Source organism: Notolepis coatsorum, assembly GCF_963971535.1.
Source record: "Notolepis coatsorum genome assembly, chromosome: 2".
Classification (NCBI taxonomy): Eukaryota; Metazoa; Chordata; class Actinopteri; order Aulopiformes; family Paralepididae; genus Notolepis; species Notolepis coatsorum.
Genome location: NC_140166.1, coordinates 161,760,507 through 161,787,567, shown reverse-complemented (window position 1 = coordinate 161,787,567; position 27,061 = coordinate 161,760,507). Strand labels below are relative to the sequence as shown.

Here is a 27,061-nt window from a genome sequence, read left to right as displayed (position 1 = left end):
CCAGCTAACGGCTATACAAATTGTATATTTGTATAATACAATACATAGATTAAACTACTGCCATGGCATCATGTCATAAAATCAAAACGATCCCTTCAATGTAATCGTGTGAATGGATCTTTCGGGTTTTCTTTTCAATTCTTGAGTGGTCAGAAATGGTTTGATATAGCAACATAGCTGTAAATGGTATCAATTCAGAAATTGCTGGAGCATCTTATTACATATAATTATGAATAGGAATGGTCATTATTGACAAATTACATGATGCCCCAAGCCCCTCTATACTAAAAAAAAAATCATCATTTCAATAGGCAAGATTCAAAACATTATGAACTGAAATACATTGCTGAGCCTTCAGCACATTTCTTATAGAGATGGTATCAGATAATCTTGCATCAAATAGTGAATGCCACTGTATGCTGAATGTCTGCACAGTATTATATATATTTCCATAGCTCACCGTCAGTAAATATTGGACACTAACAAGTATTAGACTACAAGAGAGCTGTACGTCTGCAAAGGTAGTGATGTAATGCTTTGAATGGGTCAATTTCGTTCTGGGATTGTGCAGGGTTTGGATGGTGGGTGGAGCCCAATGTGATATATTTTCATGAGGCCTAAAATTCCTGGCAGTGCCCCTGGGTGTTGGTCTCTGCTTATTTATGCTAAATAACATAATCAAAAAGTAAAATCTGAATTAGAATATACAGTACACCTATCTAGATCTCGTTTAACACCAATCTCTTGGGTGCAACATTTATTTATTCTCTTTATTTTATTAGAGAATTGTGAATTGGTAAAATAATAATTTCTTGATACAAAAAATAAAGAAAATAGTGTAAAATCAAGCTGTATTAAAGAAAATCACAGCCCTTTTTTGTTTGTTTACCTAGGGTGCCAACACTTTTGCAAGGAGCTCTTATCTCCAAAGGCTGACTCTGTGGTACTAATATAAAGCTTCATAAATTGACTTCCAACCACCAGTGAATTGTTTCCTCTTTTTATCATTGTCTTCTAACATTGCCCTCTTTATATTGTATTTTAAACAATGCAAAGCATATATCCCACAATGCAAATCATCTATCCCACAATGCAAAGCATATTTTGCTGTTAGCAAGCATTAGCACTAACATTTGCCACCAAACATTAGAGCTGCTATATGAAATGGTAGCTGACATTAGCTCTATTTCTGGTAGCTAATGTTTATATATAATATTTTTATGTAATCCTTTTATTTTTATTTGTTTAATACATCCACTGAACCTTTAGAGAGGTGCAGAATAAAAGTATTGCTTTCCCCCCAATGAATTTGTCATTTAAAATATGTTGGCAACAAAATATGTTGTTGTTTACATGTTGCGTGCATGTAAACTTCTTCCAATTTCCCCACATGGAATGCACCTGATTGGATGAATGAAATGCTGGTGCTCTAGTGCGACGCTTAGTGGTCGAATGTTATGTATAGCACATTTAACTAAGCAAAAGAGGGTAGATGCTTTGCAGTGGGCTACATTGGGAGAGCCGGTCTCCTCGTTGTGAATGGGTGTGGTCCTCTGTTCTCCAGACACTTGTTCACAGCTGCTCTGCTGACAAATCAGTAGGCTAAATATTGTCATTTGTTGGTACAGTAGCAGTGAAATGTGTTATCATGTGTCAAATAACCCAACGATTTCAAAGATAAATCTTTATTCTGAGAGATAGAAAAATGGTTACAAAGCACTAAACAGGGTTAACAGACCCATCTTCTAAGAACACAAATGGTTAGGCCAATTATAAGCAATGAAGAAATTATACCATGTTATATCTCCCCCTAGTCACAAACACAAAATAGGCATATGCACTATTCTAGATTTCAAACAAATGTAAACACCATGTTACCAAAAACACAAAGCTTGTAAAATAATCAAATTATTTTATATAAAGATCCTATGAAAAAAATGTATGCAAGTGAATAACAAGATGGCCATGATTATTTAGGCCTAGTTTGAAAGGGAAAAGCCAATTGATACAAAAAAATAAAAAGAATAACATACACGTTATAATCTCAATTCAAATACCCAGGTTCTCATTCGTTCTTTCACTTTAACATAAAATATCATTGGGACTTTTGTTTCTTTCATAGACCATTTAAATGATATGCTGTATAGTATATTGTATTGACATTTCCATTGAACTGAAGCTAAAACCTAAGAGTCAACAAAAAGTTTAAGACATTAACCATGTATTTCCTTAAGACCCACCCAGCCTATTCTGCATTTCTGATACACTCTGACAAAAGTCCAAAGGGACCAAAACATTACTTTGTTAATCAACCAAGCGGCGCTAAGCAAGAGCAGTGTGCAATGCATGATCATGTCCTTTTAAATGTATAGTGGATTAGTAAGTGGACCTGGTGTTGTAGGTGGTGCGGGTGTAGCTGCTGGTTCTGACTTGGCTGCTGCTGCTGCTGAGTGAGGAAGCGGAGGAAGTCAGATCTACACTGCCCCTGCGAGAGCCCAGTCGTGAGCCAGTCGTGGAGCCAGGGGTGGAGCCAGGGTTAGAGTTGTAGGGGCTGGCGATACCTTTGGAGGACATGAAGGAAGCCTGGATCATCCTTACACCAGTGTTTTCCTCCACTAGACAGCTATCCATAGCCTCTTTGTAGGAGATCTTAAGTTTGCTCTTGGGGCATGTTAGTATCTTTGCATGGCGTCTGGTATCTTGGAGCTTCTGGGCCGCTCTCCCGTCCAGCCAGCCTAATCTCAGGGCTTCCTCTAGGGTTCTTTTACAACCCATTTCCGGATCATACAGTCCCCCTGTCACAAACTGGTACTCCAAGAACCTCTGGCCTGCTTCATAAGGCAGCCACCTCTCCTTCATGGCCAGGGCAGCAGACATTTTCTTCTTGGTCTTGATATTCTCATAACCAATGTAGACCTTTTGGGCAGGCTTCAGCCTAGTAGCCATGTCCTCATCTATGATGCCCTGGCGAGAGGCCTCCAGGATGCCCAGTCTTTGGCCATTAACAGGGTTAACAATGCCCCCAGTACAGGCCTGAGCCTCCAGCAGTCTCTGGGCAGTGACAGAGTCAACCAGGCCACGCATTTGTGCCTCTGCGATGGAAATCTTCTCCAGGGTCTGTAGGTCAAAGACTGCCCCCACAGGACTCAGCTCATTCACTGTTTCATCAGGGGGGGCCAGGGTGATAGAAACACTGGACATGTGCCTCAGGGAGTCAGAGGAGGGTAGGTCTCCATCACTGATAATGGCACTGCGTTCTGTGACCATGCTAGTTTTTGTCGCGGTCAACTGGGAGAAATTTGATGACGAGACTGCTGATGACGAGGACATAGATGAAGCCCCCGTGGCTGCCGACATTCTTGTCGTAGTTGAAGATAATGCCGGAGACGCAGAAGATGATGATGATCTGTCTTTGGCCTTATTGGTGATGATATCTGCAAACTGAGTGAGAGTAATTCTTTGGGAGCGGTATTGATCATACATTGACTGATCAACCACACCCTGCTCCAGTAGTTCTTGGATGTCATACTGTTTTCCAGTCTTCCTGTCAATGATAACCGTCCGTGTGGATCCACCTGGAGCAGTTATGGTGATTTCTTCCCATTCATACTCTTGCTCTGACAGCTCCAATGATGACCTTGTGGCTGCTGATATTTTTGTTGAAGTTGTTTTTGACGATGAAGATAATGACGGTGATGGGGAAGATGATGATGATCTGGCTTTAGTCTCGCTGGTGATAATATCTGCAAACTGAGTGGGAGTAATTCTTTGGGAGTGGTATTTGTCATACGTTGACTGATCAATCACTCCCTGCTCCAGGAGTTCTTGGATGTCATACTGCTTTCCAGTCTTCCTGTCAATGATAACCATCCGTGTGGATCCATCTTGAGCAGTGATGGTGGTTTGCTCCCATTGATACTCTTGCTCTGACAGCTCCAGTGATGGCCTTGAGGTCAAAGAAGATGGCCCTGTGGCTGCTGGCGTTGTTGTTGAAGTTGTTGTTGTTGTTGTTGTTGTTGTTGTTGAAGATAATGAAGGTGATGGGGAAGATGCTGATAATCTGGCTTTAGTCCTGCTGGTGATAATATCTGCAAACTGAGTGGGAGTAATTCTTTGGGTGAGGTATTTGTCATACATTGACTGATCAATCACCCCCTGCTCCAGCAGTTCTCCAGTGTCATACTGCTTTCCAGTCTTCTTGTCAATGATAACCATCCGTGTGGATCCATCTTGAGCAGTGATGGTGGGTTGCTCCCATTGATACTCTTGCTTTGACAGCTCCAATGATGGCTGTGTGGCTGCTGAAATCTTTGTTGTAGTTGTTGTCGTCATTGCAGATAATGACGGTGATGGGGAAGATGATGCTGATCTGGCGTTGGCCTTGCTGGTGATAATATCTGCAAACTGAGTGGGAGTAATTCTTTGGGAGCGGTATTTGTCATACATTGACTGATCAATCACTCCCTGCTCCAGGAGTTCTTGGATGTCATACTGTTTTCCAGTCTTCCTGTCAATGATAACCATCCGTGTGGATCCATCTTGAGCAGTGATGGTGGTTTGCTCCCATTGATGCTCTTGCTTTGACAGCTCCAGTGATGGCCCTGAGGTCAAAGAAGATGGCCCTGTGGCTGCTGACTTTCTTGTTGAAGTTGTTGTTGTTGTTGTTGTTGTTGAAGATAATGGCGGTGATGTTGAAGATGATGATCTGGCTTTAGTCTTGCTGGTGATAATATCTGCAAACTGAGTGGGAGTAATTCTTTGGGAGCGGTATTGATCATACATTGACTGATCAATCACCCCCTGCTCCAGGAGTTCTTGGATGTCATACTGTTTTCCTGTCTTCCTGTCAATGATAACCGTCCGTGTGGATCCACCTGGAGCAGTGATGGTGATTTCTTCCCATTCATACTCTTGCTCTGACAGCTCCAATGATGACCTTGTGGCTGCTGACATTTCTGTTGAAGTTGTTTTTGACGATGAAGATAATGACGGTGATGGGGAAGATGATGATGATCTGGCTTTAGTCTTGCTGGTGATAATATCTGCAAACTGAGTGGGAGTAATTCTTTGGGAGTGGTATTTGTCATACATTGACTGATCAATCACTCCCTGCTCCAGGAGTTCTTGGATGTCATACCGTTTTCCAGTCTTCCTGTCAATGATAACCATCCGTGTGGATCCATCTTGAGCAGTGATGGTGGTTTGCTCCCATTGATGCTCTTGCTTTGACAGCTCCAGTGATGGCCCTGAGGTCAAAGAAGATGGCCCTGTGGCTGCTGACTTTCTTGTTGAAGTTGTTGTTGTTGTTGTTGAAGATAATGGCGGTGATGTTGAAGATGATGATCTGGCTTTAGTCTTGCTGGTGATAATATCTGCAAACTGAGTGGGAGTAATTCTTTGGGAGCGGTATTTGTCATACGTTGACTGATCAATCACCCCCTGCTCCAGGAGTTCTTGGATGTCATACTGTTTTCCAGTCTTCCTGTCAATGATAACCATCCGTGTGGATCCATCTTGAGCAGTGATGGTGGTTTGCTCCCATTGATACTCTTGCTTTGACAGCTCCAGTGATGACCTTGCAGCTCCTGACATTCTTGTTGTTGTTGTTGTTGTTGTCGTTGGAGATAATGATGGTAATGGGGAAGCTGATGCTGACCTGACATTGGTCTTGCTGGTGACAATATCTCCAAACTGAGTGAGAGTAATTCTTTGGGAGCGGTATTTGTCATACATTGACTGATCAATCACCCCCTGCTCCAGCAGTTCTTGGATGTCATACTGTTTTCCAGTCTTCCTGTTAACGATAACCAACCGTTTGGATCCATTTTGAGCAGTGATGGTTAATTCTTCCCATTCAGTCTCTTGCTGCTCTGACAGCTCCAATAATGACCCTGTGGCTGCAGAAGTTCTTGTTGAAGTTCTTGTTGAAGTTCTTGTTGTCGTTGCAGATACTGGCCGTGATGGAGAAGATGATGCTGATCTGATGTTGGTCTTGCTAGTGATAACATCTGCAAACTGAGAGAGAGTAATTTTTTGGGTGAGGTATTTCTCATACATTGACTGATCAATCACCCCCTGCTCCAGCAGTTCTTGGATGTCATACTGTTTTCCAGTCTTCCTGTCAATGATAACTAACCGTGTGGATCCATCTGGAGCAGTGATGGTGATTTCCTCCCATTCACACTCTTGATCTGACAACTCCATAAACGTCTCATAGTCAATGAGCCCCTTGTCATATGCCTCACGCACTGTCATCTCCTTATTAGTATCCGGGTCTACAATTACCACTCTCCTTTTTCTCAGGGTGTTCTTCTGAGTGGACTGGTGTGACTGCTGTTTCTTCCTCTTGTCTATGATGGGCAACAGGAGGAGTCCAGTCTTCTCATCAGTGATACAGCGTTTCTTCAACTCTAGATAGGTCAGGTTTTCCTGTGTGTTAGGGTCGAAGAAGCCCTTAGTGTCATCCCCTTCATAGGTCAGGATCTCATTCATCTTTTCATCAAAGTAGCCCTTCTTATAGGCCACATCCACCTCTATACGGTGACTATGCTCAGGGTCGATGATGCCCCCACTGGCAATCTGGGCCTCAAGTAGACGGATCCCATGGCCCTTTTCTATGAGGCCCTTATCTATGGCCTGGAACAAGGAGATGATCTTGTTTGTGCCTGGTAGTTTGTAGCCAGTCACAGCCCTCTCTGCTGACAGCAGCTTGTTCTTGAACTCTGGCCCAACCAGACGTTTATTGTAGGCCTCAGTGACAGTCAGATAAAGGTTATTTACTGGGTCAATTACAAAGCCTCCGGCAGCCTGTGCCTCCAATAGTTCCAGGGTGGTGCCAGGCCGCAGTAGTCCCTCCTTCATGGCCCAATAGATGGGCATGACTTTATCAGTGGCTTCGTCGTAGACGCCTGCAATGCAAGTGGAGCCTCTCAGGTAGGAACGCAGGCGATGTTCAATATCCCCACTGGTCAATTTTCCTGCCCTCAGCTGTTCCACATCGGAACACTCCAGGAGGTTGGCATCCACCAGGTCTGTGACTGACACGTGGCCCCGGAGCCCCTGAACGGTCAATGGCTTCTCTGGCATAGGGAGTAGCAGCAGGCCAGTGCTGGGATCTGGCTTACATTTTCTCTTCAGGGACATATAGCTGGCACCCAGTTGAGTGTCTGGATCCAAGTAGCACTCAGGGTTCTGAATCAGGGCGTGGTACAAGTTTTCATCTATGAGGTTCCGTTCCATAGCGGTGTCTCGGGGGAGGAACACACTGAGGACGGGGTCCAGAATGCCACCCACAGCCTCCTGAGCCTGGAGGAGACGCAGAGCCTTATCACTATCAATTAATCCCTTCCTCAAGGCCTGGCCCGCTGACAGGGGCTTGTCTGTGTGGTCCCGATAACCCACAGCAGCTGCCTCAGCTGCCAGTAATCTCTGTTTATCCTCCACATCCACAACTCCTCTGGCACATGCCTCCTCTACTGTCAGCCTTTGATTTGTTCTGGGGTCAATGATGTGGCCTGTGGCAGCCTGGGCCTCGAGTAGAAGGTCAGCACAGTTTGAAGACATGATGTTCTGTTTCTTAGCCTCCGTAAGGGACATTTTCCCTAGAGGTCCAGCTGCTACTCCAGCAATGGCGTCAGTCCCCTTAAGATTGACCCTTTTGTCCACAGACACCTCTGGGATAGTTTTCTGCCCCTTCACTAACTGTTCTAAGGTGAGCTTGTCCAGGACACCACAATCAAGTAGCTGCTGTGCTGTGACAGGTTTACAAATACCATCAAAGACAAGTGTGGAGGAGTGTAGGTTCGATTTATCATCAACAGGTATAAGTAGCAGGCTTGTGCTGGGCTCTGCCTTGCATCTTTTCTTCAGAGACACATAGCTCACACGTTTTTGGTTGTCTGGGTCTATATAGCACTCAGGGCTCTGGTTTAAAGCATGGTAGAGAACTTGATCTAAAAGGTGTCGCTTTACAGCTGTGTCTTTGGGCAGGAACACACTGAGGATGGGGTCCAGGATGCCACCCACAGCCTCCTGGGCCTGGAGATGACGTAGTGCTGTATCTTTGTCAATCAACCCCTTCTTCATGGCCTCAAAAACTGAGAGGGGCTTGGTACTCTTGGGGTCTTTGTAGCCCACGGCAGCAGCCTCAGCTGCTAACAACCTATCTCTGTCCCCCTTATCTACCACTCCTCTTGTACAAGCTTCATCTACTGTCAGTTTCTTATTGGTTACTGGGTCAATGATGTGGCCTGTGGCGGCCTGAGCCTCCAGTAGTAAGTCAGCACTATCTGGGGACAAGAGTTTCTCTTTCTTGGCGTCTTTCAGAGACTTTTTGCCTTGTGGTCCAGCAATCACTCCAGCTATGGACCCAGTTCCCTTCAAATTGAGCATTTTGTCAACTGACACCTCTGGAACTGTCTTCTGCCCCTTCACTAGTTGGTTAAAAGTGGGCTCGTCCAGGACGCCACAATCAAGCAACTGTTGAGCTGTAACTGGTTTACGGACTCCATCAAATACCAGTTTGGAAGGATCTAGGTTCTCAGTGAGAGGCAGAAAATGCAGGCCAGTACGAGACTCTGGCTTGCATCTTTTCTTCAGAGACCCATAGCTGGTGCCTTTTTCTGTGTCTGGATCCAGGTAACAGTGAGGGTTCTGGTTTAGAGTACGGTGAAGGTCTTCATCTAGAATGTTGCGCTTTATAGCTGTCTCTTTGGGCAGGAACACACTGAGGATGGGGTCCAGGATGCCACCCACAGCGTCCTGGGCCTGGAGATGACGCAGTGCTGTATTTTTGTCAATCAACCCCTTCTTCATGGCCTCAAACACTGAGAGTGGCTTGGTGCTGCTGGGGTCTTTGTAGCCAATGGCAGCAGCTTCTGCTGCTAACAACCTGTCTCTATCCTGCTTATCCACCACTCCTTTGGCACAAGCTTCCGCTACCGTGAGTTTCATATTGGTTCTGGGGTCAGTGATATGACCTGTGGCGGCTTGGGCATCCAGTAAAAGGTCAGCGCTATCTGTGGGCAAGATATTCTCTTTCTTTGCCTCTGTAAAAGACATTTTACCTAGTGGTCCAGCTATCACTCCACTTATGGACCCAGATCCCTTCAAATTTAGTTTTTTGTCAACTGACACCTCTGTAACTGTCTTCTGCCCCTTCACTAGTTGGTTAAAAGTGGGCTTGTCCAGGACGCCACAATCAAGCAACTGCTGAGCAGTAACTGGTTTACGGACTCCATCAAATACTAGTTTGGAAGGATCTAGCCTCTCAGTGATACGCAGAAAATGCAGGCCAGTACGAAAATCTTTCTTGCATCTTTTGTTCAGAGACCCATAGCTGGTGCCTTTTTCTGTGTCTGGGTCCAGATAGCACTGAGGGTTCTGGTTTAGAGCACGGTAAAGGTCTTCATCTAGAAGGTTGCGCTTTATGGCTGTGTCTTTGGGCAGGAAGACACTGAGGATGGGGTCAAGGAATCCACCAACAGCCTCCTGGGCCTGGAGATGACGCAGTGCTGTATTTTTGTCAATCAATCCCTTCTTCATAGCCTCAAACACTGAGAGGGGCTTGGTACTCTTGGGGTCTTTGTAGCCCACGGCAGCAGCCTCAGCTGCTAACAACCTATCTCTGTCCCCCTTATCTACCACTCCTATTGTACAAGCTTCATCTACTGTCAGTCTCTTATTATTTATGGGATCGATGATGTGGCCTGTGGCGGCCTGAGCATCCAGTAGTAAGTCAGCAGTATCTGGGGGCAAGATATTATTTTTCTTTGCCTCTTTCAGGGACTTTTTACCTTGGAGTCCAGCTATCACTCCAGCTATGGGTCCAGTCCCTTTCAAATTGGCCTTTTTGTCATGTGCCACTTCCTGAACAGTCTTCTCCCCTTTCACTAGCTGGTTAAATGTGGGCTTGTCCAGGACACCACAATCAAGCAATTGCTGAGCTGTGACTGGCTTGCGGACTCCATCAAAGACCAGTTGGGAAGGCTCTAACCTCTCATTAATAGGCAGATATTGTAGCCCAGTAAATGACTCTGTCTCACATCTTTTCTTCAGAGACCCATAGCTGGTGTCTTCTTCTGTGTCTGGGTCCAAGTAGCACTGAGGGTTCTGATTTAGTGCATTAGAGAGTTCTTCATCTAGAAGGTTGCGCTTTATAGCTGTCTCCTTGGGCAGGAACACACTGAGGATGGGGTCCAGGATGCCACCCACAGCCTCTTGGGCCTGGAGATGACGCAGTGCTGTACCTTTATCAATCATTCCCTTCTTCATGGCCTCAAACACTGAGAGGGGCTTGGTACTCTTGGGGTCTTTGTAGCCAACGGCAGCCGCCTCTGCTGCTAACAACCTATCTCTGTCCCCCTTATCTACCACTCCTCTTGTACAAGCTTCATCTACTGTCAGTCTGTTATTGGTTACTGGGTCGATGATATGGCCTGTGGCAGCCTGAGCGTCTAGTAGTAGTTTAGCACTCTCTGGGGGCAAGAGATTCTCTTTATTGGCCTCTTTCAGGGACATTTTCCCTTGTAGTCCAGCAATCAGTCCAGCTATGGGCCCAGTCCCTTTCAAACTGACCTTTTTCTCCTCCGACACCTCTGGAACAGTCTTCTCCCCTTTCACTAGCTGGTTAAAGGTGGGCTTGTCCAGGACACCACAATCAAGCAATTGCTGTGCCGTGACTGACTTGCAGACTCCATCAAATACCAGTTTGGAAGGATCTAGCCTCTCAATGATAGGCAGAAAATGTAAGCCAGTACGCGACTCTGTCTTGCATATTTTCTTCAGAGACCCATAGCTGGTGCCTTCTTCTGTGTCTGGGTCCAGGTAGCACTGAGGGTTCTGGTTTAAAGAACGAGAGAGATCTTCATCTAGAAGGTTGCGCTTTATAGCTGTGTCTTTGGGAAGGAATACACTGAGGATGGGGTCCAGGATGCCACCCACAGCCTCCTGAGCTTGGAGATGACGCAGTGCTGTACCTTTGTCAATCATTCCCTTCTTCATGGCCTCAAACACTGAGAGGGGCTTGGTACTCTTGGGGTCTTTGTAGCCCATGGCAGCAGCCTCTGCTGCTAACAACCTCTCTCTGTCCCCCTTATCTACCACGCCTCTTGTACAAGCTTCTTCTACTGTCAGTCTCTTATTGGCTACTGGGTCGATGATGTGGCCTGTGGCGGCCTGAGCATCCAGTAGTAAATCAGCAATATCTGGGGGCAAGAGTTTCTCTTTCTTGGCCTCGTTCAGGGACTTTTTGCCTTGTGGTCCAGCTATCACTCCAGCTATGGGCCCGGTCCCTTTCAAACTGACCTTCTTCTCATCTGACACCTCTGGAATAGTCTTCTGCTTCTTCACTAGCTGGTTAAATGTGGGCTTGTCCAAGACACCACAGTCAAGCAATTGCTGTGCTGTGACTGGCTTGCAGACACCATCAAAGACCAGTTTGGAAGGATCTAGCCTATCAGGGATGGGCAGAATATGCAGGCCAGTATCAGACTCTGTCTTGCATATTTTCTTCAGAGACTCATAGCTGGTGCCTTCTTCTGTGTCTGGGTCCAGATAGCACTCAGGGTTCTGGGTTAAAGAACGTGAGAGATCTTCATCTAGAAGGTTGCGCTTTATAGCTGTCTCTTTGGGCAGGTATACACTTAGGATGGGGTCCAGGATGCCACCCACAGCCTCCTGAGCCTGGAGATGACGCAGTGCTGTACCTTTGTCAATCATTCCCTTCTTCATGGCCTCAAACACTGAGAGGGGCTTGGTACTCTTGGGGTCTTTGTAGCCCACGGCAGCAGCCTCTGCTGCTAACAACCTCTCTCTGTCCCCCTTATCTACCACGCCTCTTGTACAAGCTTCTTCTACTGTCAGTCTCTTATTGGCTACTGGGTCGATGATGTGGCCTGTGGCGGCCTGAGCATCCAGTAGTAAATCAGCAATATCTGGGGGCAAGATCTTCTCTTTCTTGGCATCTTTCAAGGACTTTTTGCCTTGTGGTCCAGCTATCACTGCAGCTACCGGTCCAGTCCCCTTCAAACTGACCTTTTTCTCCTCTGACACCTCTGGAATAGTCTTCTGCTTCTTCACTAGCTTGTTAAAGGTGGGCTTGTCCAGGACACCACAATCAAGCAATTGCTGAGCTGTGACTGGTTTACGGACACCATCAAAGACCAGTTTGGAAGGATCTAGCCTCTCAGGGATGGGCAGAATAAGCAGGCCAGTATCAGACTCTGTCTTGCACTTTTTCTTCAAAGACTCATAGCTGGTGCCTTCTTCTGTGTCTGGGTCCACATAGCACTGAGGGTTCTGTTTTAAAGAACGAGAGAGATCTTCATCTAGAAGGTTGCGCTTTATTGCTGTCTCTTTGGGCAGGTATACACTTAGGATGGGGTCCAGGATGCCACCCACAGCCTCTTGTGCCTGGAGATGACGTAGTGCTGTATCTTTGTCAATCAATCCCTTCTTCATGGCCTCAAACACTGAGAGGGGCTTGGTACTCTTAGGTTCCTTGTAGCCCACGGCAGCAGCCTCTGCTGCTAACAACCTCTCTCTGTCCCCCTTATCTACCACTCCTCTTGTACAAGCTTCTTCTACTGTCAGTTTCTTATTGGCTACTGGGTCGATGATGTGGCCTGTGGCGGCCTGAGCATCCAGTAGTAAATCAGCGATATCTGGGGGCAAGAGATTCTCTTTCTTGGCATCTTTCAAAGACTTTTTGCCTTGTGGTCCAGCTATCACTGCAGCTACCGGTCCAGTCCCTTTCAAACTGACCTTTTTCTCCTCTGACACCTCTGGAATAGTCTTCTGCTTCTTCACTAGCTTGTTAAAGGTGGGCTTGTCCAGGACACCACAATCAAGCAATTGCTGAGCTGTGACTGGTTTACGGACACCATCAAATACCAGTTTGGAAGGATCTAGCCTTTCAGGGATGGGCAGAATATGCAGGCCAGTATCAGATTCTGTCTTGCATTTCTTCATCAAAGACTTATAGCTGTCACCTTCATCTGTGTCTGGGTCCACGTAGCACTGAGGGTTCTGGTTTAAAGAATGGGCGAGATCTTCATCCAGAAGGTTGCGCTTTATAGCTGTGTCTTTTGGCAGGAACACGCTGAGGATGGGGTCCAGTATGCCACCCACAGCCTCCTGAGCCTGGAGATGACGCAGTGCTGTATTTTTGTCAATCAATCCCTTCTTCATGGCCTCATATGTTGATAGGAGCTTGGTGCTGCTGGGGTCTTTGTAGCCAATGGCAGCAGCTTCTGCTGCTAACAGTCTATCTCTGTCCCCCTTATCGACCACTTCTTTTGCACAAGCTTCATCTACCGTCAGTTTTTGATTGTTTATGGGGTTAATAATGTGTCCTGTGGCGGCCTGAGCATCCAGTAATAAGTCAGCACTATCTGGGGGCAAGAGATTCTCCTTCTTGGCATCTTTCAGGGACTTTTTGCCTTGTGGTCCAGCAATCACTCCAGCTATGGGCCCAGTCCCTTTCAAACTGACCTTCTTCTCCTCCGACACCTCTGGAATCGTCTTCTTCCCCTTCACCAGCTTGTTAAAGGTGAGCTTGTCCAGGACACCACAATCAAGCAATTGCTGAGCTGTGACTGGCTTGCGGACTCCATCAAAGATCAGTTTGGAAGGATCTAGACTTTTAATGATAGGCAGAATAAGCAGGCCAGTATTAGGCTCTATTTTGCATCTTTTCTTCAAAGACTCATAGCTGGTGTCTTCTTCTGTGTCTGGGTCCAAGTAGCACTGAGGGTTCTGATTTAGTGCACTAGAGAGTTCTTCATCTAGAAGGTTACGCTTTATAGCTGTCTCTTTGGGCAGGAATACACTTAGGATGGGGTCCAGGATGCCACCCACAGCCTCTTGGGCCTGGAGATGACGCAGTGCTGTACCTTTGTCAATCAATCCCTTCTTCATGGCCTCAAACACTGAGAGGGGCTTGGTACTCTTGGGGTCTTTGTAGCCCACGGCAGCAGCCTCTGCTGCTAACAACCTATCTCTGTCCCCCTTATCTACCACTCCTCTTGTACAAGCTTCTTCTACAGTCAGTCTCTTATTGGCTACTGGGTCGATGATGTGGCCTGTGGCTGCCTGAGCATCCAGTAGTAAATCAGCGATATCTGGGGTCAAGAGTTTCTCTTTCTTGGCGTCTTTCAAGGACTTTTTTCCTTGTGGTCCAGCTATCACTGCAGCTACCGGTCCAGTCCCCTTCAAACTGACCTTTTTCTCCTCTGACACCTCTGGAATAGTCTTCTGCTTCTTCACTAGCTGGTTAAAGGTGGGCTTGTCCAGGACACCACAATCAAGCAATTGCTGAGCTGTGACTGGTTTACGGACACCATCAAACACCAGTTTGGAAGGATCTAGCCTTTCAGGGATGGGCAGAATATGCAGGCCAGTATCAGACTCTGTCTTGCACTTTTTCTTCAAAGACTCATAGCTATCAACTTCATCTGTGTCTGGGTCCACATAGCACTGAGGCTTCTGGTTTAAAGCATCTGAGAGATCCTTATCCAGAAGGTTGCGCTTTATAGCTGTGTCTCTGGGCAGGAAGACACTGAGGATGGGGTCCAGGATGCCACCCACAGCCTCCTGGGCCTGGAGATGACGCAGTGCTGTATTTTTGTCAATCAATCCTTTCTTCATGGCCTCAAACACTGAGAGGGGCTTTGCACTGCTGGGATCTTTGTAGCCAATGGCAGCAGCTTCCGCTGCTAACAATCTATCTCTGGCCCCCTTATCGACCACTTCTTTTGCACAAGCTTCATCTACTGTCAGTTTTTGATTGTTTATGGGGTCGATGATGTGGCCTGTGGCGGCCTGAGCATCCAGTAGTAAATCAGCACTATCTGGGGGCAAGAGATTCTCTTTCTTGGCGTCTTTCAGGGACTTTTTGCCTTGTGGTCCAGCAATCACTCCAGCTATGGGCCCAGTCCCTTTCAAACTGACCTTCTTCTCCTCTGACACCTCTGGAATCGTCTTCTTTCCCTTCACCAGCTGGTTAAAGGTGGGCTTGTCCAGGACACCACAATCAAGCAATTGCTGAGCTGTGACTGGCTTGCGGACTCCATCAAAGATCAGTTTGGAAGGATCTAGACTCTTAATGATAGGCAGAATAAGCAGGGCAGTATGAGGCTCTATTTTGCATCTTTTCTTCAAAGACTCATAGCTGGTGTCTTCTTCTGTGTCTGGGTCCAAGTAGCACTGAGGGTTCTGATTTAGTGCACTAGAGAGTTCTTCATCTAGAAGGTTGCGCTTTATAGCTGTGTCTTTGGGCAGGAACACACTGAGGATGGGGTCCAGGATGCCACCCACAGCCTCCTGAGCCTGGAGATGACGCAGTGCTGTACCTTTGTCAATCAATCCCTTCTTCATGGCCTCAAACACTGAGAGGGGCTTGAGACTCTTGGGGTCTTTGTAGCCAACGGCAGCAGCCTCTGCTGCTAACAACCTATCTCTGTCCCCCTTATCTACCACTCCTCTTGTACAAGCTTCTTCTACTGTCAGTCTCTTATTGGCTACTGGGTCGATGATGTGGCCTGTGGCGGCCTGAGCATCCAGTAGTAAATCAGCAATATCTGGGGGCAAGAGTTTCTCTTTCTTGGCGTCTTTCAAGGACTTTTTGCCTTGTGGTCCAGCAATCACTGCAGCTACCGGTCCAGTCCCCTTCAAACTGACCTTTTTCTCCTCTGACACCTCTGGAATAGTCTTCTGCTTCTTCACTAACTGGTTAAAGGTGGGCTTGTCCAGGACACCACAATCAAGCAATTGCTGAGCTGTGACTGGTTTACGGACACCATCAAAGACCAGTTTGGAAGGATCTAGCCTTTCAGGGATGGGCAGAATATGCAGGCCAGTATCAGACTCTGTCTTGCATTTCTTCTTCAAAGACTCATAGATGTCACCTTCATCTGTGTCTGGGTCCACGTAGCACTGAGGGTTCTGGTTTAAGGCATCTGAGAGATCCTTATCCAGAAGGTTGCGCTTTATAGCTGTGTCTCTGGGCAGGAAGACACTGAGGATGGGGTCCAGGATGCCACCCACAGCCTCCTGGGCCTGGAGATGACGTAGTGCTGTACCTTTGTCAATCAATCCCTTCTTCATGGCCTCATATGTTGAGAGGAGCTTGGTGCTGCTGGGGTCTTTGTAGCCAATGGCAGCAGCTTCTACTGCTAACAATCTAGCTCTGTCCCCCTTATCGACCACTTCTTTTGCACAAGCTTCATCTACTGTCAGTTTTTGATTGTTTATGGGGTCGATAATGTGGCCTGTGGCGGCCTGAGCATCCAGTAATAAATCAGCACTATCTGGGGGCAAGAGATTCTCTTTCTTGGCATCTTTCAGGGACTTTTTGCCTCGTGGTCCAGCAATAACTCCAGCTATGGGCCCAGTCCCTTTCAAACTGATCTTCTTCTCCTCCGATACCTCTGGAATCGTCTTCTTCCCCTTCACCAGCTTGTTAAAGGTGGGCTTGTCCAGGACACCACAATCAAGCAATTGCTGAGCTGTGACTGGCTTGCGGACTCCATCAAAGATCAATTTGGAAGGATCTAGACTCTTAATGATAGGCAGAATAAGCAGGCCAGTATTAGGCTCTATTTTGCATATTTTCTTCAAAGACTCATAGCTGGTGTCTTCTTCTGTGTCTGGGTCCAAGTAACACTGAGGGTTCTGATTTAGTGCACTAGAGAGTTCTTCATCCAGAAGGTTGCGCTTTATAGCTGTGTCTCTGGGCAGGAACACACTGAGGATGGGGTCCAGGATGCCACCCACAGCCTCCTGGGCCTGGAGATGACGCAGTGCTGTATTTTTGTCAATCAATCCCTTCTTCATGGCCTCAAATACTGAGAGGGGCTTGGCGGTACTCGGGTCTTTGTAGCCAATGGCAGCAGCTTCTGCTGCTAATAATCTATCTATGTCCGCCTTATCGACCACTTCTTTTGCACAAGCTTCATCTACTGTCAGTTTCTGATTGTTTATGGGGTCAATAATGTGGCCTGTGGCAGCCTGAGCATCCAGTAATAAGTCAGCACTATCTGGGGGCAAGAGATTCTCTTTCTTGGCGTCTTTCAAGGACTTTTTGCGTTGTGGTCCAGCTATCACTCCAGCTATGGGCCCAGTCCCTTTCAAACTGACCTTTTTCTCCTCTGACACCTCTGGAATAGTCTTCTGCTTCTTCACTAGCTTGTTAAAGGTGGGCTTGTCCAGGACACCACAATCAAGCAATTGCTGAGCTGTGACTGGTTTACGGACACCATCAAAGACCAGTTTGGAAGGATCTAACCTTTCAGGGATGGGCAGCATATGCAGGCCAGTATCAGACTCTGTCTTGCATTTCTTCTTCAAAGACTCATAGATGTCACCTTCATCTGTGTCTGGGTCCACGTAGCACTGAGGGTTCTGGTTTAAAGCATCTGAGAGATCCTTATCTAAAAGATTGCGCTTTATAGCTGTGTCTCTGGGCAGGAAGACACTGAGGATGGGGTCCAGGATGCCACCCACAGCCTCCTGGGCCTGGAGATGACGCAGTGCTGTATTTTTGTCAATCAATCCTTTCTTCATGGCCTCAAACACTGAGAGGGGCTTTGCACTGCTGGGGTCTTTGTAGCCAATGGCAGCAGCTTCCGCTGCTAATAATCTATCTCTGTCTGCCTTATCGACCACTTCTTTTGCACAAGCTTCATCTACTGTCAGTTTTTTATTGTTTATTGGGTCGATAATGTGGCCTGTGGCGGCCTGAGCATCCAGCAATAAGTCAGCACTATCTGGGGGCAAGAGATTCTCTTTCTTGGCGTCTTTCAGGGACTTTCTGCCTTGTGGTCCAGCAATCACTCCAGCTATGGGCCCAGTCCCTTTCAAACTGACCTTCTTCTCCTCTGACACCTCTGGAATTGTCTTATTCCCCTTCACTAGCTGGTTAAAGGTGGGCTTGTCCAGGACACCACAATCAAGCAATTGCTGAGCTGTGACTGGTTTACGGACACCATCAAATACCAGTTTGGAAGGATCTAGCCTTTTAGGGATGGGCAGCATATGCAGGCCAGTATCAGACTCTGTCTTGCATTTCTTCTTCAAAGACTCATAGATGTCACCTTCATCTGTGTCTGGGTCCACGTAGCACTGAGGGTTCTGGTTTAAAGCATCTGAGAGATCCTTATCTAAAAGATTGCGCTTTATAGCTGTGTCTCTGGGCAGAAAGACACTGAGGATGGGGTCCAGGATGCCACCCACAGCCTCCTGGGCCTGGAGATGACGCAGTGCTGTATTTTTGTCAATCAATCCTTTCTTCATGGCCTCAAACACTGAGAGGGGCTTTGCACTGCTGGGGTCTTTGTAGCCAATGGCAGCAGCTTCCGCTGCTAATAATCTATCTCTGTCTGCCTTATCGACCACTTCTTTTGCACAAGCTTCATCTACTGTCAGTTTTTTATTGTTTATTGGGTCGATAATGTGGCCTGTGGCGGCCTGAGCATCCAGCAATAAGTCAGCACTATCTGGGGGCAAGAGATTCTCTTTCTTGGCGTCTTTCAGGGACTTTCTGCCTTGTGGTCCAGCAATCACTCCAGCTATGGGCCCAGTCCCTTTCAAACTGACCTTCTTCTCCTCTGACACCTCTGGAATTGTCTTATTCCCCTTCACTAGCTGGTTAAAGGTGGGCTTGTCCAGGACACCACAATCAAGCAATTGCTGAGCTGTGACTGGTTTACGGACACCATCAAATACCAGTTTGGAAGGATCTAGCCTTTTAGGGATGGGCAGCATATGCAGGCCAGTATCAGACTCTGTCTTGCATTTCTTCTTCAAAGACTCATAGATGTCACCTTCATCTGTGTCTGGGTCCACGTAGCACTGAGGGTTCTGGTTTAAAGCATCTGAGAGATCCTTATCCAGAAGGTTGCGCTTTATAGCTGTGTCTCTGGGCAGGAAGACACTAAGGATGGGGTCCAGGATGCCACCCACAGCCTCCTGGGCCTGGAGATGACGCAGTGCTGTATTTTTATCAATCAATCCTTTCTTCATGGCCTCAAACACTGAGAGGGGCTTTGCACTGGTGGGGTCTTTGTAGCCAATGGCAGCAGCTTCCGCTGTTAATAATCTATCTCTGTCTGCCTTATCGACCACTTCTTTTGCACAAGCTTCATCTACTGTCAGTTTTTTATTGTTTATTGGGTCGATAATGTGGCCTGTGGCGGCCTGAGCATCCAGTAATAAGTCAGCACTATCTGGGGGCAAGAGATTCTCTTTCTTGGCGTCTTTCAGGGACTTTCTGCCTTGTGGTCCAGCAATCACTCCAGCTATGGGCCCAGTCCCTTTCAAACTGACCTTCTTCTCCTCTGACACCTCTGGAATTGTCTTATTCCCCTTCACTAGCTGGTTAAAGGTGGGCTTGTCCACGACACCACAATCAAGCAATTGCTGAGCTGTGACTGGTTTACGGACACCATCAAATACCAGTTTGGAAGGATCTAGCCTTTTAGGGATGGGCAGCATATGCAGGCCAGTATCAGACTCTGTCTTGCATTTCTTCTTCAAAGACTCATAGATGTCACCTTCATCTGTGTCTGGGTCCACGTAGCACTGAGGGTTCTGGTTTAAAGCATCTGAGAGATCCTTATCTAGAAGGTTGCGCTTTATAGCTGTGTCTCTGGGCAGGAAGACACTGAGGATGGGGTCCAGGATGCCACCCACAGCCTCCTGGGCCTGGAGATGACGCAGTGCTGTATTTTTGTCAATCAATCCCTTCTGCATGGCCTCATATGTTGAGAGGAGCTTGGTGCTGCTGGGGTCTTTGTAGCCAATGGCAGCAGCTTCTGCTGCTAACAATCTATCTCTGTCCCCCTTATCGACCATTTCTTTTGCACAAGCTTCATCTACTGTCAGTTTTTTATTGTTTATTGGGTCGATAATGTGGCCTGTGGCGGCCTGAGCATCCAGTAATAAGTCAGCACTATCTGGGGGCAAGAGATTCTCTTTCTTGGCGTCTTTCAGGGACTTTTTGCCTTGTGGTCCAGCAATCACTCCAGCTATGGGCCCAGTCCCTTTCAAACTGACCTTCTTCTCCTCTGACACCTCTGGAATCGTCTTCTTCCCCTTCACCAGCTGGTTAAAGGTAGGCTTGTCCAGGACACCACAATCAAGCAATTGCTGAGCTGTGACTGGCTTGCGGACTCCATCAAAGATCAGTTTGGAAGGGTCTAGACTCTTAATGATAGGCAGAATAAGCAGGCCAGTATGAGGCTCTATTTTGCATCTTTTCTTCAAAGACTCATAGCTGGTGTCTTCTTCTGTGTCTGGGTCCAAGTAGCACTGAGGGTTCTGATTTAGTGCCCTAGAGAGTTCTTCATCTAGAAGGTTGCGCTCTATAGCTATGTCTTTGGGCAGGAATACACTGAGGATGGGGTCCAGGATGCCACCCACAGCCTCCTGAGCCTGGAGATGACGTAGTGCTGTATCTTTGTCAATCGATCCCTTCCTCATAGCCTGATACGTTGAAAGGGGTTTTGCGCTGCAGGGGTCTTTATACCCAATGGCCGAAGCTTCTGCTGCTAACAACCTGTCTCTATCCCCCTTATCAACAACTCCTTTGGCAAGCGCTTCATCTACTGTCAATTTCTGATTGTTTATGGGGTCGATGATGTGGCCTGTGGCAGCCTGAGCATCTAGTAGTAAGTCAGCAGTATCTGGGGCCAAGAGATTCTCGTTCTTGGCCTCTGTCAGGGTCTTCTTGCCTCTGGCTCCAATTATCACTCCAGCTATGGGCCCAGTCCCTTTCAAACTGACCTTTTTGTCATCTGACACCTCTGGAATGGTCTTCTGCCCCTTCACTAGTTGGTTAAAGGTGGGCTTATCCAGGACACCACAATCAAGCAAATGTTTTGCTGTGACTGACTTGCGGACTCCATCAAAGACCAGTTTAGATGGGTCTTGTTTCTCACTGACAGGGAGTAGCAGAAGGTTTGTTTGAGGCTCTATCTTGCACCTTTTCTTCAGCGACACATAGCTGGCACCCAGCTCAGTCTCTGGGTCCAGGTAGCACTCTGGCCTCTGATTCAGAGTGTGACACATGTCTTCATCAATGAGATCACGCTCCATCGCTGTGTCTTTGGAAAGGAACACACTGAGGATTGGATCTAGGATGCCTCCCACAGACTCCTGGGCTTGAAGCAGACGTACTGCTGTGTTCTTGTCAATCAACCCCTTCTTCATGGCCTGAAATGCTGACAAAGGTTTTCCTGTGACAGGGTCACGGTATCCCACAGCAGCTGCCTCTGCTGCCAGCAGCCGCTGCTTGTCATCCTCATCTACCACACCTTGGTCACACGCCTCCTCCACTGTCAGTTTCTGATTGTTTATTGGATCGATAATGTGGCCTGTCGCAGCCTGAGCATCCAGCAGCAGGTCAGCGCTATCTGGGGGCAAGAGATCCTCTTTCTTTGCCTCTGTCAGGGTCTTTTTGGTTTTCATCTGGTTATTAAGTATTACCCCAGCTATGGGCCCAGTCCCTTTCAGACTGACCTTTTTATCCACAGACACTTCTGTTACAGTCTTCTGTCCTTGCCTCAGTTGGTTAAATGTAGTCTCATCCAGGACACTACAAGCAAGCAACTTTGGTGCAGTGACTGGCTTGCGAACACCATCGAAGATTAGAGTGCACGGGTCCAGGCTGCGGTGCTCCCTAAAGGTCTGCAGCCCACTTTCCGTGGTTCTTCTGGTTGAAGTCACCTCTGTCAGCTCACTCTGAAGGACTGACATCCTGCTCTTGTACGTCTTCTCCACGCCTTTAAGATCCCTCATCAGCCTCTCTATCTCATCCTTCATGGAGTTCCTCTCACGCTCCAGGTGCTCCTTATCCGAGTCATACTGCCTGACTTGCCCCTCTTTGCTCTCATACCGGTCCTTCCAATAAACGTAATCCTTTTTCACTTTCTCATTCTCCTCTTGCAGATGCTGTTTGTGCCGGTGCTCAGATTCCAGGGAGAGTTTAAGGCGGCGGAGTTCCTCTTCTAGATTCTGGAAACGGTCCTTATCCTGGTCTGACATCTTCAGCTTCAGTGTGAGAGTGTCTCTCTCCTGCACCATGTCACCGTACTTGGACTGAGTGGACTGGATCAGGGATGTTGTCTGCAGAGAAACACAGGAAGAGGAGAGGAATAGAACAAAACAAAGAGGGCACGGAAAAGAGATTGGGGGGTTGGGAAAGAAAAAAATATATATTAGCGCAAGAATATTAAATTATCATCAGATTATCTGTATGCAACATTACTGTATACAAACATGTAACAAGTGACACTATTACAAGACAATGGCTCAAATGGCGAAATTCAAATCACATCACAAAATACATTAAAACAACACAGTTAGATATACAGGGCTGGGGGGTAATTGAGCACATTATAATCAGATCATAGAGGGTTTACAAAAGATGTTAAATGTAATCTATTACCATTACAAAAAGATCTGATTACAGATATTTTTGAAAACATCTGATTTCTTGAGTCAGATAGATAGAAAATGCTATTTGATTTTGAGATCATGGCTGCAAACATAATTTTAAAAATGTAATAACGGTAATGTTAATAATCAATCAAATTACAGCCTATAAATACAAATGCAACTGAAAGTAGTTAAATGACAGTTTAACTAGCCTTCCTGACTTTACTTGCTATTACGATTTTAAGCAAGAAATCCCTATGTAACTTAGACTTTGATTGCAACCTCCCCAACCCTAGATACATCTACAGACACACTATATCTAAATTAGGATACTTCATAATTAAAACCACAGAAATTACACAGACAAACTATAGACTGTACTATTCAGAATCACAGATCCAGTCTACAATGTGCAATTCAACCAAATAGTAGACAGATCATCTCAGGAGTTGGAACAATATAATCAGTGGGACTTTGGATGCAAGGACCAATTATTTGTGGAATGTCTTATAAAAACTATGAATAATTTTCTTAATGTCTAATAAGAATAAAAATGTAAATAATCAAATCTAAACAGTTGTATGAATTGCAGATTGTAGATTAAAGTATGATTCCGCTTTTTTAATGTGACACTGAGATGTTTCTTTATCCTGAGAATTGAAAGAAAAAGGTACTGGAGTGCAAAAGTTAGTGAAGTGAATGGGAGTCACAGTGACCAATACGACACTTTTCATAATTTGTAGTCAAATCGTCATGAATCAGTTTAAATCAGCAACACTATTTAAAGTTGGACAAAGGTCGAGGAAAATACCAGGCCAAGGTCTGTTACACAGATGTTGTCCTTTGAAAATGTTTGGAATAGACATGCCACACTGGCACCTATTAATTAATTATTAATTATTAATTATTATTATTAATTGATTAAGCATCTGTGGTGGCAAGATTTCGCTGATGTTTGTGTGGCAATTAACAGAGGACTAAACCGAGCATTCCAATTTCACTTGGTTCTTAAGACTAATCTCAGGTCAAAGAAGCATCTGAATATCACGTCCAGAAATACAGGAATTATACTTTAAAGGCATTCAGACAACACAAAGGAAACACAATTAAACAATGAGAAATGTATATTTAGACCAGAGGACGAGGGGCAATGATGACATTGAAATTATTGATCATTCAGACAAAACAAAGCATGCCGATTGGTGAACTATTATAACGGAGACGGGTCGGGTGGCAGGCAAAGGGAAGTAGAGTACACTTGTGCATGCAAATGTATTTACACACATACAGAGACCTACAGGTATGTGTGTTCAAATCAGAGCCACAAGAAGTCATTTAGAGGGTGTCTACAGGTCTCCAAGCATGCAACGGAAAGATTTGTCCACAGCCAGCTAAAGCTACTTGATTGTTCTAATTATGACTCTGATTTGGAAAGACCAAAAGCCATCCGAGATGAGGCGGTTGAAGTTCCAATGTACCTCGATGACCTGTTTTTGCATTTGCTCTATCTCCAGTTTGAGTTTCTCCCTCTCCGAGGAGAGCTCTGAGACCAGGCTCTCGTGGTCCAGACTGTTGCGGCTGCTGCTTTGTAGCTGGAGGTCCAGGGCAGTAATATGGGAAGCGAGCTCATCGTCAGTCCCCTGTTTAGCTCTCATGAGCTCCTCTCTCTCACGCCGCACTCCCCTTAGCTCCTCCTCCAGCCTCAACCTCTCTTTAGTGAGGGTTTCCGTCAGCTCCTTCAGCCTCTGAAGCTCGACAGCGTTCTCATTCAGCACTCTGCTCTTCTCCTCTATGGTTATGTAGAGGCTCTCATTGCGGCTGTTCGCCTCTTTCACATGTGCCCGCTCCTTGAGCAGTTGCTGCTGGAGGGCCTTCAGCTCGGAGCTCAGTTGGATCAGACGGTCTTTTGAGGCCTTGTTCTCCTTCAGGCTTTTCTCCAGCTCCCCCTGCAGTCTCTGCTGCTCCTCTCCACCTCTCTTTCCCGACACGTTGGCCTGCTCTTGACTGTGGCGTAGAGTGGTGATAATGCTGGTATACTCCCTCATAGTCATGGTGGTCTCCTCCATCTGTGTCTCCACCCTAGTCCTCCTGGTCACCTCCTCCTGGTTGGTCTTCATCAGCATGCCCACCTGCCTCTCCAGCTCGTCTCTGACCGTCTGCAGGTCCTTGATACGTCCCTGTAAGCTGCTCATGTATTGCTCAACCCTACTTCTCTCACTTCTCTCCTTTTCCAGCTCCAAGCGGAATCTCCCCAGCTCCTCTTCACTCTCACTCATGGAGGAGGCGGTCAGCTCGGCCTGTACCTGGGCCAGGGTCTGTTCCTGGGCCAACACAGCCTGCCCTTCCTCCATGGTTTTTCTCCTACAGGTTTCCTCCTCCAGGCTGCGTGTGATGTATTCCAGCTGTTCAGTCTTCTCCACTAGGCTTTTGATGACTTCATCCAGTTCCTCCTTGTACAGGCTGCTCTCCTCCCTTCTCGTCCTGGCCAGGCTTTCTACCTGGTCCTCCAGCTCTCTCCTCCTGCGCCCGTCCTCTGTGATAACAGAGCGCAGACCGTGACCTTCCTCCTCTGTCCTTCTTCGGAGTTCCTCGGTCTGGCTGAGAGACAGACGGACCCTCCTCAGCTCGTCCTCCAGATTTCTCCTGTCCGCCTCTATCCTCTCACACTGCTGCTGAAGCTCCACGGCCAGATCCTCCCTCTGGGCCGCGAGACGCTGGACATCCGTGCGACCGACGTGGATCTGGGACTCGTAGCTGACCTTTATGTTATTGATCTCTGCACTGCATTGACTCCTTACCTTTGACATCTCCAGCTCCATCTCCCTGATCCTCGCCGCCTCCTCAGCCAGCTGCCTGCGCAGCCTCTCCGCCTCGCGGTCCTTGTTCACCATGCTCTTCTCCACCTCTATCTTGGCCCGGTTTACCTCCTGCAGCTCCGTCTGCCTCCTCATCAGCATCGCGTCGTACTCGCCCTGCTGCTCCCCGTAGCGCTCCTCCGCGAGCCTGCTCTTTCTCTTCTCCTCCTCAATCAGGTGGTTGAGGCGTCCCAGCTGGTCATTGAGGCCTGCCAGCTGGGTGTGGGTGGAGTCCAGGCTCTCCTTGGTGGCACTGCACTCCAGGGCTGTGTCCCTCTTCACTTCCTGCACCGACAGCAGATGGTCCTGGGACTGGGTCAGCTCCGCCTGGTAGCGGGTGATGGCATCCTCCAGCGAGCGGTTCTTGGAGTTGCGGTCCTGGATGTCCTCCTTCAGCAGGCGCAGCTCGTCCTCCAGCAAGTCGATCCTGGTGTTACGGATCTGCAGGTAGAGATCTTAGATTAGAATCTTGCATAATAGAAACGCGAGTGCTTTTAAAGTGCTGTGACATTAGTATGCTAATACCTTTAGCTCCTCCATGTTTTTGAGCATTTCCCCCAGGTATTTGTGGTGGTCACCTGAGAGGGCCAGCAACTCTCTGTAACGGGTCTGCAGCAGAGTAGCCTAGGACAGAGACAAGGCAAGTTCAGCATGAGCAGGGCCGGGTAGTAACTGATTACATGTAACTGGATTACAGTCTTAAATCACAAAAATTGGTTTGAAGACCTATCTCAAGCTCCACCTTCTATCCTTGATCCTCCAATCACAACCGTTGCTTCAAACAAGGTTTGTCCGAGGAAAGCAACAGTTGATTGGAGGATCAAGAAAGAGGGCAAGGTTTGAGATACAGGTCAATTGAGATACAGAGATACAGAGTTTGCAGATACATGATTGCATGATGGTGAGAAACTCTGTATCTCTGTATCTCAATTGACCTGTATCTCAAACCTTAACACTTTCAATGCCGGAGCTCGGTGCACGATTTAGTGCTTCCTTGCCACCACCCACTTCAATGATAGAGCTCTCATATTTGCAAACGCATAAACTATGTCTTAAATTATGTGTCTAATCTGGCCGTCGCTTATCAATGACTTGTTTGCAGTCAACATTGTCGAAACGGATTGTTTTTTAATCGGTTCATTTCCGTTTTATACCATTTTGAAAAACGCTTGTTTTTGTTTCAGGAAAATATAAAGATTCTGTGATAATCGCCCTTTACTGAAATATTCTGGAATACACAGAATTCAGAGAAGTAAAATGAGGAAGCTGGATCCCCCCCCCATGTTTTTCATTCAATCCATTCCAAAGGGGTGCAGTACCACAGGGAGACGATAGGGGGCGGTATTTTCCCAATGGAACTCAGAGAGAGTTTGCAGCACTAACGTGAGACTAGATTGATGAAATATGAATTCAAATCGCTAATAAAAAAAAAAGCGAGATCTCTCGTCGTTGGCAATGAACTGTCGGCATGAACAAACTACATATCTCGTCGTTGGCATTGAAAGTGTTAAGACATAAGAGAAAAATGGCCTCCGTGTGAATATGGGCAACGGGGGCGCTGTTGACGTTACCTCCTGAGTGAGATCCGTAGAAGGAGACTTCAGCATGGTCCTCTTGATGGGGATGTGTAGGAGAGTCTCTAAACCAGAGGTGTATGAGGACAAGTCTGATTCATAGTCCTGGAAAAAAAAGAAAAAAAAAGATCATGACCAAGCTAGCAAAAACAAGAGAAGAAGAAGCTGCTGCATGGAGTGAAAGGCAGGGTTTTGAGT

At 46.9% G+C, this 27,061-nt stretch overlaps 1 protein-coding gene across 1 annotated transcript in view; it reads right to left on the bottom strand.

Moving 5' to 3' along the window:
- Nucleotides 1–1,675: 1,675 nt before the first annotated feature.
- The window catches only part of dspb (desmoplakin b), a 112,834-nt gene continuing 87,448 nt past the window's right edge, over nt 1,676–27,061 (bottom strand). The window contains exons 21-24 of the mRNA XM_084308370.1: nt 26,861–26,968; nt 25,815–25,913; nt 23,913–25,730; nt 1,676–22,122 (exon numbers count right to left, since the gene is read on the bottom strand). Of these exons, the coding sequence (XP_084164496.1) occupies nt 2,377–22,122; nt 23,913–25,730; nt 25,815–25,913; nt 26,861–26,968 (21,771 nt within the window). The 3' untranslated portion in view covers nt 1,676–2,376. The remainder of the gene's footprint in view (nt 22,123–23,912; nt 25,731–25,814; nt 25,914–26,860; nt 26,969–27,061) is intronic.